General features: G+C 37.2%; 1 protein-coding gene across 6 annotated transcripts in view; it reads right to left on the bottom strand.

The window, feature by feature from the left end:
• Positions 1 to 7,569: 7,569 nt before the first annotated feature.
• Positions 7,570 to 15,608, bottom strand: part of ICE2 (interactor of little elongation complex ELL subunit 2) — a 66,821-nt gene continuing 58,782 nt past the window's right edge. For 3 of the 6 annotated variants that reach the window (XM_027553855.1, XM_027553860.1, XM_027553857.1), the window contains 3 exons: positions 14,697 to 14,747; positions 11,386 to 11,644; positions 7,570 to 9,705 (listed from right to left, as the gene is read on the bottom strand). In XM_027553855.1, the coding sequence (XP_027409656.1) occupies positions 9,583 to 9,705; positions 11,386 to 11,644; positions 14,697 to 14,747 (433 nt within the window). In that variant the 3' untranslated portion in view covers positions 7,570 to 9,582. Of the gene's footprint in view, positions 9,706 to 11,385; positions 12,647 to 14,696; positions 14,748 to 15,608 lie in introns of those variants that run through there. The other 3 variants (XM_027553856.1, XM_027553858.1, XM_027553859.1) reach the window with 3 other exon arrangements.

Here is a 15,608-nt window from a genome sequence, read left to right as displayed (position 1 = left end):
GGAGGCTGGCTAGTCCTGAGTTTGGTCTTGGGTTAGACATACATGTATAGAAACGTAATTGTTGCCTCCAAGGAGCATCTGTTTACAAAATACTTGAAAGAGAATAATGGAGGTAAACAGCTGAAATTCAAAATTGTGGTATTATAATAGGCAGAGTAGGAATTTAAAGCAGAAAAATTTTGTTTTTAGGGTGTTCAATTCTAAGGAATTTTCATGTCTGGGACTCTAAAAACATGAGCCCCTAATTCTCTTACCCTTGCCGTTTAATTTAGGCACTTCTATTGCCTGATTGATTATTAAATCTAATTAGCCTTTTCCCCTCAGTCGTCATCCTTTTTGACTTTCCTATAATATCTGACACTGGAACAATACATTTTTAATAAACTATCTATAAAATAATCTCAAATTTATAAAGAAGCTGTAGAAATAGTACATACAGCTCCTGTACACCTTTCACCAAGACTCCCTGTTAACCTTTCTCTGCCCAAGTCCCTCCAATTTGAGGCTAAGTTGTAGACATGATGTCTCATTACCATATTATACTTCAGTGTCTATTTCCTAAGTACAGGGCATGCTCTGACATAACCACATCGAAGGAAATGAACAAAGATGCATTCAGTTTAGTTCAGTTCAGTTCAGTTGCTCAGTCGTGTCCAACTCTTTGCGACTCCATGAATCGCAGCACGCCAGGCCTCCCTGTCCATCACCAACTCCTGGAGTTCACTCAGACTCACGTCCATCGAGTCAGTGATGCCATCCAGCCATCTCATCCTCTGTACTACCATGTAATCTACAAACTCCATTCAAATTTTGCCAACTGTTCTAATAATGTCCTTCACTGGACTATACAAACCAGGATTATGAGTCCCATTCAGTCAGTCTTTAAGTAGAACAGTCCTCCAGTGTTTCTCTTTCACGATCATGACATTTTTTAAGATTACTGACCAATTACTTTACAGACTATGCCTTTGGGTTTCCCTGGTATTTCCTTATAATTTATTTGGCAAGAACATATCACAAAAATGATGTGTTTTAGGTGCACACCTAGAAACATACATTGCTGATTTGTCTCATTACTGGTGATATCAACTTTAAGCACTTGGTTTAAAGTTTCTGCAAGGTTTAAGCATTAAGTAAACTAATAACCATGTTATGCTTATTATTAATATCTGAGTGTGAGATTCTTTATGATTACTCAAATATTCTCATCTGCTATCAAGTTTTCACCCATTGCATTTAGCATTCTTTGATGGTTTTTAGCTTATTATTATTGTAATGGTTGCAAATTCGTGAGCTAATTCCATCATTCTCTCAAGTATATTGATATTCTACTACAGAATATTCCCTTTTGCCCCATTTTTAATTCATTCATATAAGTATGAACTTGTAGACTACTATTTTACTCAAAGGATTTCAATCTGTTGCTATCATTAATTCCTGCTCAAATGTCACCAGACCTGGGAACTCCTTTAAGCTAGCTCCTGTATTCTCTTGACATGGAACCATCATTCTGTGAGCACATCCACACTTGCTAGTACAAGCTGATGCTCCAGGTTCATCTTCTTCTTTTTTTAATAATTTATTTTTGGCTGTGTTGTCTTCATTGCTGCACGGGGTTTCTCTAGTTGTGGCGAGCGGGAGCTACTCTCTAGCTGCAGTACACAGGCTTCTCTCATGGAGCAGGGGCTCTAGGGTGTCTGGACTTCAGTAGTTGCGGCACATGGGCTCTGCAGTTTCAGTTCTTGGGCTATAGTGCACAGGCTCAACAGTGGTGGTGCAGTATGTAGAATCTCCTGTATTGATAGGCAGGCTCCTCAACTACTCAACCACCAGGGAAGCCCTCCAGGTTCATCTTATAGTTTCCCTTCCCCATTCTCAGAACTAGTAATTTCTCCAAGGAGCATCAGTTTTAGTGATGAATGGGACTTAGAAACCAAGGTCTGGATACCGGTGCTAGGTATGTTCATTACTACCAGAGGGCTGTTGCTTCCAGAGCCTATCAGCAGAATTAGGCAGTATGGATGCATATGTACACAAACACACATCTATTTCACCATCTCTCTATTAAGTACCATGAATTCATTTCCAATTCCAAATCAATACCACAGGGTTTATTCTTGCTTTCCTCTTTCCCATTATTCTTGGTGTATTTGCTTGCTCAGTTAATTTGGTATATAACTAAACTCCCAGCCACTTGACCCAAAAAAAGGGGGAAGTGGAGGAAAGAAAAGAAAAAAGGCCACCTTGGTTCCAGACACGTCCCAGTTTCTTAGTATGTCAGCCCAAAGGTGGGCCCCTAACTTTCCTGTTTCTCTCTCCTAAGTTGCAGACCCACATCTTCAGTCTATAGGTTCTGAAGGATATCACCTGAATCATAATGCCGACATTTGGTTGAAAACATATCTAGTTGTCTTTTCACCCCATCTATATTCTCCCTCTAATATTTTCATAATATAAAATAATATGAAGTCTTTTTCCTTTCTGAATAAACCATTATATTATAACTCTTACAAATGATGTCATTTTGCTTAAAAAGCCTTCAATATCTCTTTACTTTATAAATTTATTATTTTGGCCATGCTGCACAGCTTGTGGGATCTTAGTACCGCCCCTAGCAGCGAAGGTGCAGAGTTCTAACCACTGGACTGCCAGGGAATTCCCTCTTCACTGCCTTTAGAATCAAACCAAACTATCTGGGAACAGTAGTCAATCCCTTCCACTACCAAGCTTTAACTTAACTTCATCCTCCATTTATCATCCTTTGTTGTTGTTCAGCTGCTAAGTTGTGTCCAACTCTGTCACCCCATGGACTGCAACACACCAGGTTTCCCTGTCCTTCATTATCTCCCAGTTTGCCCAAATTCATATCCATTGAGTCAGTGAGGCTATCTCATCATCTAATCCTCTGCTGCCCTCTTCTTGTTTTGTCTTCAATCTTACCTAGCATCAGGGCCTTTTCCAATGAGTCGGCTCTACGTGAGGTGGCTAAAGTGTTGGAGCTTCAGCATCAGTCCTTCCAATAAATATTATTTAGGGTTGATTTCCTTTAGGATTAACTGGTTTGATCTCTGCTGTCCAAGGGACCCTCAAGAATCTTCTCCAACATCACAATTTCAAAGCATCAATTCTTTGGCTTTCAGCCTTTTTTATGGTCCAACTCTCACATCCATATATGACTACTGGAAAAACCATAGCTTTGACTCTGCTGGTGCTGCTAAGTCGCTTCGGTTGTGTCCGACTCTGTGCGATACCATAGACGGAAGCCCACAGACAGAAGCCCACCAGGCTACCATCCCCGGGATTCTCCAGGCAAGAACACTGGAGTGGGTTGCCACTTCCCTCTCCAATGCATGAAAGAGAAAAGTGAAAGTGAAGTCGCTCAGTCGTGTCCGACTCTTAGCGACCCCATGGACTGCAGCCTACCAGGCTGCTCCATCCATGGGATTTTCCAGGCAAGAGTACTGGAGTGGGGTGCCATTGCCTTCTCCACTATAGGGACCTTTATCATCCTTTACCCTCACGCTTATTAAATAAGCATCTTAGCTACTTCCTAAAATCAGTTCTTTTCATAAAAATTTCTCTCACGCTCTAATGCTTTGCTTCCTCTTTATCCACATTAGTATTTTATTTGTTTTTCAAACATAGCTTAAAGGTCATTGCTACCATGAGTTTGCCTTACTTCTAATTATCCCCTTATTCCTGTCACTATTGTGCTACTTGAATATCCTTCTCCGTGTTATAGCTAATTGTGTATACTTATCTCCCCAACTAGATTAGGAAATTCCCTTAAGGCAGAAACCAGTATTATCTTTAAATCTCAAGAGACTGGTATAGTATACCCAAATGATGCTCAAATCTGCACTATCAATTAAATAGAGGACAAAGTTTTGACAGGTGTTAATAAATGCAAGAAGATATAGCTTTACATGGTAAAAACATGCAGGTAGGGACAAGAAAGGCTAATCTGTGTGTTGGTAAAGCCGGGATGGAGCAGATGTTGCCTTAATGCAGGGTTTGGGAGAGATCTGAGACCCGTGGCAATGGTGTGGCACTGCCATACTGGAGTGTGCTTCTTGAAGTTAACATGCACATACTCTCCTGTGCTGTATACTTTTGAGTAAGCAAAACCTGGGATAGGGAATATGAAAAGATTAACTTTTCCCCTCTAAGAAATGCATTTTCAAGAAAGGGGAAGGAGTGATTCAACTCACTAACCACAGAGTCTTTAGGTGTCTTCACTTTCAAAACATCAATTAAGTCACACTCATATTCCCTCTTCCCAACCCCAGCTCCTCAGAGGATTGACAAGGTTATACCACGCATACACAACAATAAAAACCAACCCTTCGTAGGTCCTTGCTTGATCACTTCTAGCAGTAGCTCATATATAGAAAGCAAACATATATGCCAAGGTAACTGAATCTTCCTATTTGTTGAGATAACCTGGAGACCCATCCTAGAAATACGTCTGGGCCTCGACACTTTGAGTAAGCTTTGCTCAGCAGATCACCCTCAATCTCCAGATAGATGTGTACGTGTCTGTCCTTATGTACTCTGATAAGAAGTCTGCACACTAGCCAAGGGAACACGACAGTGGAAGTGGAAGGATCAATGAAATGCATAGCCTTTATTTCTACATCTCAATGATAAGCTCAATAAATCCTGACATAAAATATTCTAAGGCTTGATTAAAAAGTACCTGCATATATCTATAAACATGAAAAACTGTCTTAATATCTCTACCTGCATGTACATCAAGAACTTCAACTTGGGAGCAAAATATTAAAAAGTGTTCCCTCTCTACCCTAAACATGTGCCTCCTTCTGATGTCTTTAAAATGTGCATGGTATCTAAACAGAGAATCCAAAAGAAATGAAAAGAAATAGGTTAACCTCCTTTGTAGTTGAAAAAGTAGATCCAAACAGAACTATTTCCAAGTTTTGCAATGAAGATTTTCATTGTTTCCACCTCAGTTTCTTATTCTTTAACAATTATAAATCTGACTTCCATACTGGCCACTTTAATAAAATCCTCCTGTTACTAAAGTTCTATGGTTTTCCTGGGGCCGCATTCACGGTCCATTCCTCATTCATTCTTGCTATGCCTTTCTTTGCTCTGATTTCAATCACCACAGATACACCAAATCTGCACTTGAGTTTAAAACTCAAATGATCAACTATCTTTGACACTATCTATCCCTATCTCAGATTTAATATGTTGGTAATAAGACATTAAAAAAAAAAAAAGTGTCCTTTCTTTTCTCTCTACCCTAAACCTAATCTTTCTATATGCCTAAAGTCTTCAATGGCATTGTGGAGGTTTAAAAATAGGCTCACTAAATCTTTCTATACTCCTCCCTTGTGAATCCTCAGTGTGGACTTGGTGACTTATTTCTAACAAGGAAAGTACGGCATAATTGACTGTACTTGACTTCTTGGACTGAGCCATAAAATACACTGTGGCTTCCTTCTTGTTCTGTCTTGGACTGCTCACTCTGAGATAAGCCATCTGCTATGTCATGAGGACACTCAAATAGACCTGTGGAGAGGCACATGTGGTGAGGATGCGTTACAGCTGACAACCAGTGAGAGACTGAGGAGGCCCACCATGACCACAGTGAGCTTTCCTGGAAGCAGATGTTCCAGCCCCATGCAAGCCTTCAGACGACTGCAGCCCCAGCCAACAGCTTGATGAGACCCTGAGCCTGAGGCACCCAGGCAAGCTGCATCTGAACTCCTGACCCACAGAAAGTCTGAGATAATTATTTATGGACTTGCCTGGTGGTAGAGTGGATAGGAATCCACCTGTCAATGCAGGGGACACGGGCTCAATCCCTGGTCTGGGAAGATTCCACATGCCAAGGAGCAACTAAGCCTTTGCACCACAACTACTGAGCCCACATGCTGCAACTACTGAAGCCCACGAGCCTAGAGCCTGTGGTCCACAACGAGAAGCCACTGCAATGAGAAGCTCATGCACTGCCATAGAGTAGCCATGGCTCTCTGCAACTAGAGAAAGCCTATGTGCAGCAATGAAGACCCAGCAGGGCCAAAAATAAATAAATTTTTAAAGAGAGTCTTAAAACATACCTACTCTTTAAAAAAAATAATAATAATTTGTGGTTTTAACTAGCTAAGTTTTGGGCTAATTTTTTTTTTTTTAATTATTTTCAATTGGAGGATAATTGTTTTACAATATTGTGTTAGTTTCTGCCATATATCAACATGAATTAGCCATAGGGATACATTATATCCTCTCCATCTTAAAATTCCCTACTTCCCACCCCATCCCACCCGTCTAGGTGTCACAAAGGACTGGATTTGATCTCCCTGTGTCATATAGCAAATTCCCACTGGCTGTCTATTTTACACATGGTAACATATGTTTCACTGTTACTCTCTCAATTCATCTCATCCTCTCCTTCCCCCATTGTGTCCATAAGTCTGTTCTTTATATCTGCATCTCCTTTGTTGCCCTGCAATTAGGTTCGTCAGTATCATCTTTCTAGATTTGGGTTAATATAAAGTATTTTTCTCTTTCTGACTTACTTTACTCTGTATAATAGGCTCTAGGTTCATCCACTTCGTTAGAATTGACTCATAGATGTTCCTTTTTATAGCTGAGTAATATTCTGTTGTGTATATGAACCACAGCTTGTCTGTTCAGCTGTCAGTGGGCATCTGTTGCTTCTGTGTCCTAGCTAGTGTGGGATAGTACTAGTTTATTATACAGTAATAATAGCACATCCAGCCCAGAATTCAAGGGATACAAGTGATGAAAGGAAATGAACGTGTTAAGCAAGCCCTCCTCTTGCTCTAGTCACACTCTTCATCCTTTCTAAGTAGTGTATTTACAAAGTATCCCATGAGGAACCTGGAAGCCATATTTTACTCCCCCTACAAACTATATCACCCAGTTGTCAGTTTTTTCTCTTATCACTTGAGCCTGACCCCACTTTTATTACTTTAATTCATTTTTCAATTATTATAACATAACTTTGCAACTTTTCTACTTCCCTATAGTCTTTCCCCGCTCCATTCCATTCTCTACACTAATGCCAACAAGAACTTTTTCAAAATTATACCTGATCATGTTATTTATTTTTATTAAAAAATCACTACTTGTTCCCACACTGCAGAGGACAGAATTCAAATGCCATAGCATAGCACGCCTGTTCCTGTCCTATAGCTCTTTCTCTCTCTCCCATGCTCACAGCCTACACTCTGGCTGGCTGTCACCTCTGCATATGCTGCTTTCTTTTTGTGTCGAAGACCTTTCATTCTTTCCTTGTAACTCTTACTTATTTTTAAAGGCACAGCTCAAGGTTTATCCAGACCTTCCTCCTTAATTATCAGGTCCTGGTTAGATGACTTCCTTACTTTACTTTCTTGGGGTACTTACCACAAAGATCAGTATTGTGTCTGCCACTAGAAGGTTAGCTCATGGGAAGACCAAAATCTATCTTTGATACTGAGATATTCATCTATTCATATATTCAAGTTCTATCTACTGAGCAACTTATGTATTATGTATGTTGTACACAAATGAACAAAACATATATGCCCCACCTTGGCATAGCTTGTAATCTATTTAAGAAGAAAGACAGTAATAAGTACAATAAACAAATATTCTGATACATGAGTAAGAATTTTATGAGAGTAAACATGGGGACCAATTTTAGGTTGTGTGGCACACAGGTACACTCAAACATTTACTGAATGAAATGTTTATACCTTCACCACAGAGATTATGTAGGCCAGGCTCATTATATCCTTGCCAATACTGACTGTTTTTGTTTTTTTAAAAACATCTTTGCTCATACTGTCAATGTCACTTTCTTGCTTATACATTCTCAGTACTAAAAATCAATAAAAAGAACACAAATTCAAATATACATTAAAAAAAAGAAGCTTGATTAAGCACAAGTGGAAAACAAAAACTAGCTTTACATATATTATCAGAGTTACTCTAATAGATGGCTAAGATAATTTTAAAATAATCTCTTATAAGATCACACATTTTATTAAGTAAAAACTAATACTAAAAAAATGAAAGTCATGTCTTTCTGGTATTCACAAGTCTAAAGTAATCATTGCTTAGCTTTTCTAAAAGAGAAAATTACTAGGGAATCCCTGCCTCTCCCATGGTTCACTGCCAAATGATTCACAAGTAGAGTATTTCAGGAAATATGGGTATGTGACCAAAGTTAAAAAAAAAAAAATCATGACTATTGAAACAAAGCTTAATATTTTAAAAAGGGAATGGCAGGATAAGGAAACTATATATTAAAATATATAAGACAGTTTCATTAATAACTAGTCATTAATTTAAAATATTATATAACCAACCAAAAAACTCAAAACAAAACTTGGTAGTAAAAAGAATATTTAAATGCTACTTACAACAGCTGAGAAGGTCACTGGGGCTAATTTCCTATATTAATATAAAATGCATAAAAAAATTCCAAAACCAAATTTTGCCTTGGATTATAAAGCTTGTATTTTATAAATTAAATGAGTTCATCCCTTCCTAAGTACAAATAGTTGTCTATAATAACATTAAATGATTGGCCCTTTCCTATATTCACCTTCATGGTCCTGAAAATTTTAAATTAATTAGTATAGATGAGGAAAAAGAGCTTCTGTTTTACCACATGTTAGTCTTTCTAGTTGAAATATGAGATTTCTCTGGAAAATACACTCATCTGTTTGTTTTTAGTAGTGTATTTCAACACCTAGCCAGGATTTGTGCCAAGGGACAGAGGCAGTCACCGAACCTGTTACACCACAAGCTTTTTTTTTTTTTTAAACAAATTGATGATTGCCCAACAAAAAACTGTTAACTTCCTTGTGAATTTACATAGGCAGAGAGCTTTTTATTTTTCTTTTTGGCTTCTGCAATGGAATTTCACCAGTTTTTAAAGGTATTAACTTTGTAACCTGCAACAATCATCATTTTAAATCAGTATAGAAAAACTGTCAGATAGGTCAGAAATAGGGTTTACATAAGTCAAAATTATCTCTGACAGTAGCAAGATTTAACCTTCTGAGCAAACCCCAATAGACCAGCATTACAACTGAAATGATTAACCTAATGTGTAGTTGCTAAGTCATGTCTGACTTTTTGAGACCCCATGGACTGTAGCCTGCCAGGTTCTCCTGTCTATGGGATTCTCCAGGCAAGAATACTGGAATGGGTTGCTATTTCCTCCTCCAGGATTAATCTAATACATAATGATAAATATTGCTCTTGAAAGAGCAAATTATTTTCCTACTTTTTTTTTTTTGCTAAAGGTCTAGTATAAAAATATTTTCTTCTCTCTGTATTTCCCTGCCACGATAATGCTAAAACATATCTATAGTCTCCTCAAACCTCAGGTGTTAAGGGCATATTAGCCTGTTTGAGTTGGAACACTGCTTCACATAGTCCAAGTGTTTTTTTAAGGCACTCTAAGAACTCTCAAGGACAGTAAAACAAAAACATTCCTGTTGCCTACAGATCTTTCAGGTATATTTTCCCTCAAATTTTTCTAAACTAAATGTTGTGATAACTGGTTTTTCTTTGTTTTCCATGGTACAGTCTTTAAGTTATTTTTCTTTTACTCGAAGCCACTCCTTCATTTTCAACTTGCTGAGCAGGCAGGCTTTTCGTTTCCACGGAAACTGAATTCCTGTGGCTTCGGGTAGGCATTCTTGTCCCACCAATCTAGGAGAAGAAGCAAAGAACAGGACAGTTTAACATGTTTACAATACAGTCAACTCTATTGTTTACACATGAAATAATTACCCTTCAAATTGTCCTTTATATATTTTTAGCCTCTAGCCACTTAACTGCCTCTATGCAAGCTTTAATCTGACAGTTTTAAAGTACGACAATTTCAAATAACAATCAGGGAAGTAGACAGATCAGGGTAAAGAGGAAAATCATTCTTTTGTGATTTTTTTAAATTTGGAAAAGTTTGAAATGTTAAATGAGGAAATGAAGGAATGACAGACCTTTAGAGCAATGTGCTTACAATAATGAAACTGAAGGGCAGTGGAAAAGAAGAAATGAAAACTAAGAAGGGAGGGAAAGGAACTATAAGAAGGTCAGCGATGGTAAAGACAGAGAAGAAATTATGAATTCGAGAAACAGACAAAGAGTAAGAAAAACATGAGTCCAAAAGAGAAGAAAGATACAAAGAATAAATGTGAAAGGAAGAGAAAATACGACTCCTGTTTGAAACGAAAACTGAAAAATACCCAACAAAAACTGTAGCTAAAATGACTTAAAATACTGATAACTCATTCTGTCTATTCTTTCACTTGTTCCAACTAATTAACCACATTTATGTATTTTCTTGGCCAAAGTTGACAATGTACAAGAAGTTGTCATTTCTAAAAGGATTCTCTCAATAATAAGAGTGGAGAATTGAAAAATATAAACAACCTTTGTAAACCATAAAACCACTGTAAATTACAAAATAATCCTCAGTATCTGCATTCTAGCTATTTCTCCAAAGGAATTGTGGACATTTGCAGATTAATACAGAAAGAAAAAAAAACAGAAAATATCTACATGATATACAAGCGATAGATGTTGTGGAGTGAAATACTGAGAAGAATAGAGGACTCAATAATTTTGACTCAAAGATTTTTGGCAGCAGGGAAGGAAAAGTCAGATTCACTCACAGAGAAGAAAAGTTTTCCTTCAACTAAACTCGAACTGGAACTTCTTACATGATACAAAGAATGGGCTACATGGTAAACAGTATCTCTAACAATGGTTTTACAAAAGTTTCTGAGAAATATCATTCAACTGTTATTTCTAGGAAGGATGCTATAAAGAGTATAACATTAATTATAACTAAAATATTGAGTTATAAAAAATACTTAGCATTAAAACACAATTTACTTAACATTTTATTGTACTTTTAATAAGGCACTGCAGTCACTAATTACTAACACTTGTTTTTATATTTTTCCATATCCTACTTATCAATTTTTAATTGCATCACCATAATTTTATTCTATGTATTCTTCTGCAAATTGCCTCAAATATTTAATGAAATAAAAAAGTATACATAAAAACTGAAAAAAAATTATAACTCTGCTTTTCATAGGAACATAGGGATTTAACTATGTGGTTGCCTTGCTCATGCCCTCACTGGGCAGGCTAATAGAATTTTCTTTAGTTGACTATAAACCTAACAAAAAACAGAAAGTTTTGCTAAAATGATGGGGGATTCACAAGAGCATACAACTTTACCTATCGTTCCAATAAACACTGTTTTTAGAATGGTGTTGTGATTAACATGGCAAATATGGACACCAGGTTGAAATGCATAGCAAAACAGATTAATAATAAACAACCTAGTGGAACATTTTATTTCAGAAAAGATCCTACCTTTTGTTGCGCTGTGGGACCCAGTGACTTAGGTGGAAAAGTACAAGGTATTCTTCCGTGATGGATATGATATGGTAACAAGAGACTGGGATCTAAAGGGACCCAGGGAACCGAGAGGCTGGAAGGCACACCAGGAAGGCCGCAATGTGTTTTATGCAAGTTGTACGCTGTCCTAGTAACTTTTCCATCAGAGGTTTTGTAGATCAGGAGCGAAGAATCTTCTGCGGCGTGAGACAACAAGTAGGAACCCTCCTGCAAGCTAAATTCACACAGTAAAACTCAACTCACTGATTCACTGTGTCAATTTCAATAGCATTTTCTTAATCATGACCTATTAATAAAATAAAAAAACAATTAGGGGAATGGGACATCATCTCTAAAAACACTCTGTTGATCAAATAAGATTTAAGAATCTTCTAATCTATTTTCATGCCTTTTTAGCAACTAGTTTTAGTTCTTATTCCAAGTTTAGGATATATAATTATTTTCTTTTCATTGTTATGTCAGTCAATTTGGAAGTTTTCAATAATTTAATGGGAGACAAATAGTCTGCCTAATTCTCTAATTCCTGGACAACACATAACGAAAAGTACACAGACATATGAGTATGTAAGAACACATACATACCATTTCTATACACAACATTTAATTAAACAAGCACTGTAACTACTTTCTGTCTACTAACAAGTGAACAGAGATAGAAAGGTGAAAGTGACACACGACACTGAAAAGTTTAAAATAAAGCGGCAGAAACAGTTAACAGAACAATCACAATATGAGGGGCCCTGAGAATAATAGCAACCTAAGCAGTTAATAGGTACTGAATGTTTATCATGAACTAAATGTTGCACTGTTTATGTCCTTTTTGTCATTAAATCCTACACAACAACAACAACAACAACAAATCCTACACAACAAATCTTGAAGGGATAAAATTATTAACTCCATATTAGAGACAAACAAAAATTAGAGATATTAAGTAATTTGCCCAAGTTCTGAGTGCAGGACCTGCATATAAACCCAGGCAATCAAACACCAAAAAAAACCCATACCCTTTATTGTGATCCTCTACTATCACAATAAGAAGTTCTGTCAAATTTGCATTAAACCCTTTCTCTTTAGAAAGCTTTAAGGAATTCAGTGTACCAACATGAAGAGGTAAAAGGATATGATTGACATCCTGTGTGTTCCTTTTTTGTTGTTGTTTTTACACTCTTCCAGTGCAAAGGTACTATGGAGGATATCAGTTCTTCCTCACAATCTATCATTAAAAACAAGGATTAATCATACTTATAAGTCATTCTTCTCTAGAATTTGTGAACATTACCCATCAATGGCTTGTAAATGTGATTAAGGACACAATGTAACAACAAAAGCAAAAATGTGAATAATGTACTTTGGAGATGGAGTAAGGGACTACAATCTAAGAAATATAGGTATTTTTCCAAAGAAAGCATCAGATCAGATCAGATCAGCCGCTCAGTCGTGTCCGACTCTTTGCGACCCCATGAATCGCAGCACGCCAGCCTCCCTGTCCATCACCAACTCCCGGAGTTCACTCAGACTCACGTCCATCAAGTCAGTGATGCCATCTAGCCATCTCATCCTCTGTCGTCCCCTTCTCCTCCTGCCCCCAATCCCTCCCAGCATCAGAGTCTTTTCCAATGAGTCAACTCTTCGCATGAGCTGGCCAAGTACTGGAGTTTCAGCTTTAGCATCATTCCTTTCAAAGAAATCCCAGGGCTGATCTCCTTCAGAATGGACTGGTTGGATGGCCAATACCATTAATCATCAGGGAAATGCAAATCAAAACCACAATGATATACCACCTCACTCCTGTCAGAATGGCTATCACCAATAAGACAATAAATAAGTGTTGGCAAGGATGTGGAGAAAAAGGAATCCTTGTACACTACTGGTGGGATTATAAATTATGCAGCCACTATGGGAAAGAGTAGGGAGGTACCTCAAAAAATTGAAAATTGAACTGTCATATGATCCAGCAATTCTACTCTTGGGTATTCATCATATATCAAAAGATATATAAACACCAATGTTCACTGCAGTATTATTTATAAAAGCCAAGATACAGAAGCAAGTTAAGTGTCTACTGATGAACAGATAAATAAGATGTGATAAAAGTACAATGGAATACTGCTGCTGCTGCTAAGTCGCTTCAGTCGTGTCCGACTCTGTGCGACCCCACAGACGGCAGCCCACCAGGCTCCCCCGTCCCTGGGATTCTCCAGTCAAGAACACTGGAGTGGGTTGCCATTTCCTTCTCCAGTGCAGGAAAGTGAAAAGTGAAAGCGAAGTCGCTCAGTCGTGTCTGACTCTTTGCGACCCCATGGACTGCAGCCCACCAGGCTCCTCCGTCCATGGGATTTTCCAGGCAAGAGTGCTGGAGTGGGACGCCATTGCCTTCTCCGACAATGGAATACTACTCAGTCATAAAAAATGAAATCTTGCATTTGCAGCAACATGGCTGTATCTACAAGTTATTGTGCCATGTGAAATAAGTCGGAGAAAGACAAATACCATACGACCTTACGTATATATGGAATCTGAAAAGCAAAAGAAACAAAAGTAAGATAGACTTACAGACACATAAACAAAAGGGTGGTTGCTGACTGAGGATAGTATGTGTGTGGAGAAACAGGCACAGGGGGCTGAGGAGGTACAAACCTCCAATTATAAATAAGTCACAAGGATGTAACACACAGCATAAAGAATATAATTGTAACAACTTTGTATGGAGATATATGGTTATTAGACTTATTGCAATCACTTCATAATGTATGAAAATATCAAATCACTATCTAGTATACCTGAAACTAACATAATATTGTACACTAACTATATTTCAATTAAAAAAGAAAAGAAATACAAGCAGCCACTAGAAGCTGAAAATTAGGCAAGGAAACAACTGATTCCTAAGAGCCTCCAGAAGGGGCCAGCCCTGCTGACACAAGTTTAGTCCACTGAAGAGAATTTCAGATCTTTGAGCTGCAGAACTACAAGAGAATAAATTTGAGTTGTCTGAAGCCATTAAGTTTGTGATAATTTGTTACAGTGGCAATAGGAAGCCATTATAATAGCTGTACAGAAAAAAATGTTTAACTGTAAGCTCAGTAAAGCCAAATGTTATTATATTTCCTTCCTATTTATATTTTCACAATTCCACTTTGACACAACAGAATAAATTTTGTATTTCTAGGTTATTTTCTGTCTATTCCTAACAAGATGTATTCAAAGTTTTTTCACCCAAGAAAATTAGACATAACAATGAAAAACGCCTCCAGAGTACTTACCTACTTAATTTTCTTAGAATGTGTTGGAGGATGTTAAATAAACTTGAAATCCTATTAAACAGAAGAAATCCAAATAAAATTAAGGAACAAAAAAACTTACTCTTAACAACTGTAACTCCTTGGGAAAAGAAATGTCTCAATAACAAAAGAAAACAACAGATGAAATAATGTAAAACAAATATCTAAATGTATTTCTAACTTGACTGAATTTTAGTATTTACTTCATTTTTGCCATTTTCTGATTTCCCTTAAAAATCATAAAGTATTTTGGCTTGTGTCAGTCAGAGCAGTGATCAGTAAAGAGATCACTATTTTAAGCTCTGATTTTTTTTTAAAGAATGTATTTCCCTTTGAGTTCGTGTTTTTTAAAAAAATGTTTTTGTTTTTATGGCTGTACCACGCAGCATATGGGATCCTAGTTCCCCCACCAGGCATCAACCCCCCTGCACTGGTTCATGGAGTCTTAACCACTGGACTGACAGGAAAGTCTCTCAAACTATAAATGTTTTAATAAGTTTATAAGTTTAAAATTTTTGAAGTTTAAAACGTCTTTAGCAGAATTAATCTGCAGAGGAGTTTGCCTTTTAGAGATGGTGGTGGTGAATTTCAAAGAAATTGAGAGGTACTTTAAATGAATAAAAGGAAATGAAATATAAGATATTGATTTAAATATCTCTTCTAGACCTACATTCATTCCCTTGATTATTTATTTAAAAAATGGTTTTCATTGGGAGAGGTAGAGCAGGCAGTGCATAAATGTACGGAAAAGCTTTTCTATTCACATATGTAAATAAAAAGTTACCCATCAAAAGAAGTAATACTTATAACAGATGTTTAAGTATAAGCAAGGAAGTCAAACTTGAATCTACAGCCTTCAAAAACTATGACAAGCCCCAAAGCTGGAACTACAGA

This window comes from Bos indicus x Bos taurus, chromosome 10 (assembly GCF_003369695.1).
Source record: "Bos indicus x Bos taurus breed Angus x Brahman F1 hybrid chromosome 10, Bos_hybrid_MaternalHap_v2.0, whole genome shotgun sequence".
NCBI lineage: Eukaryota > Metazoa > Chordata > Mammalia > Artiodactyla > Bovidae > Bos > Bos indicus x Bos taurus.
The sequence above is the reverse complement of the archived record's forward strand: the minus strand, read 5'-3'. Positions and strand labels throughout refer to the sequence as shown.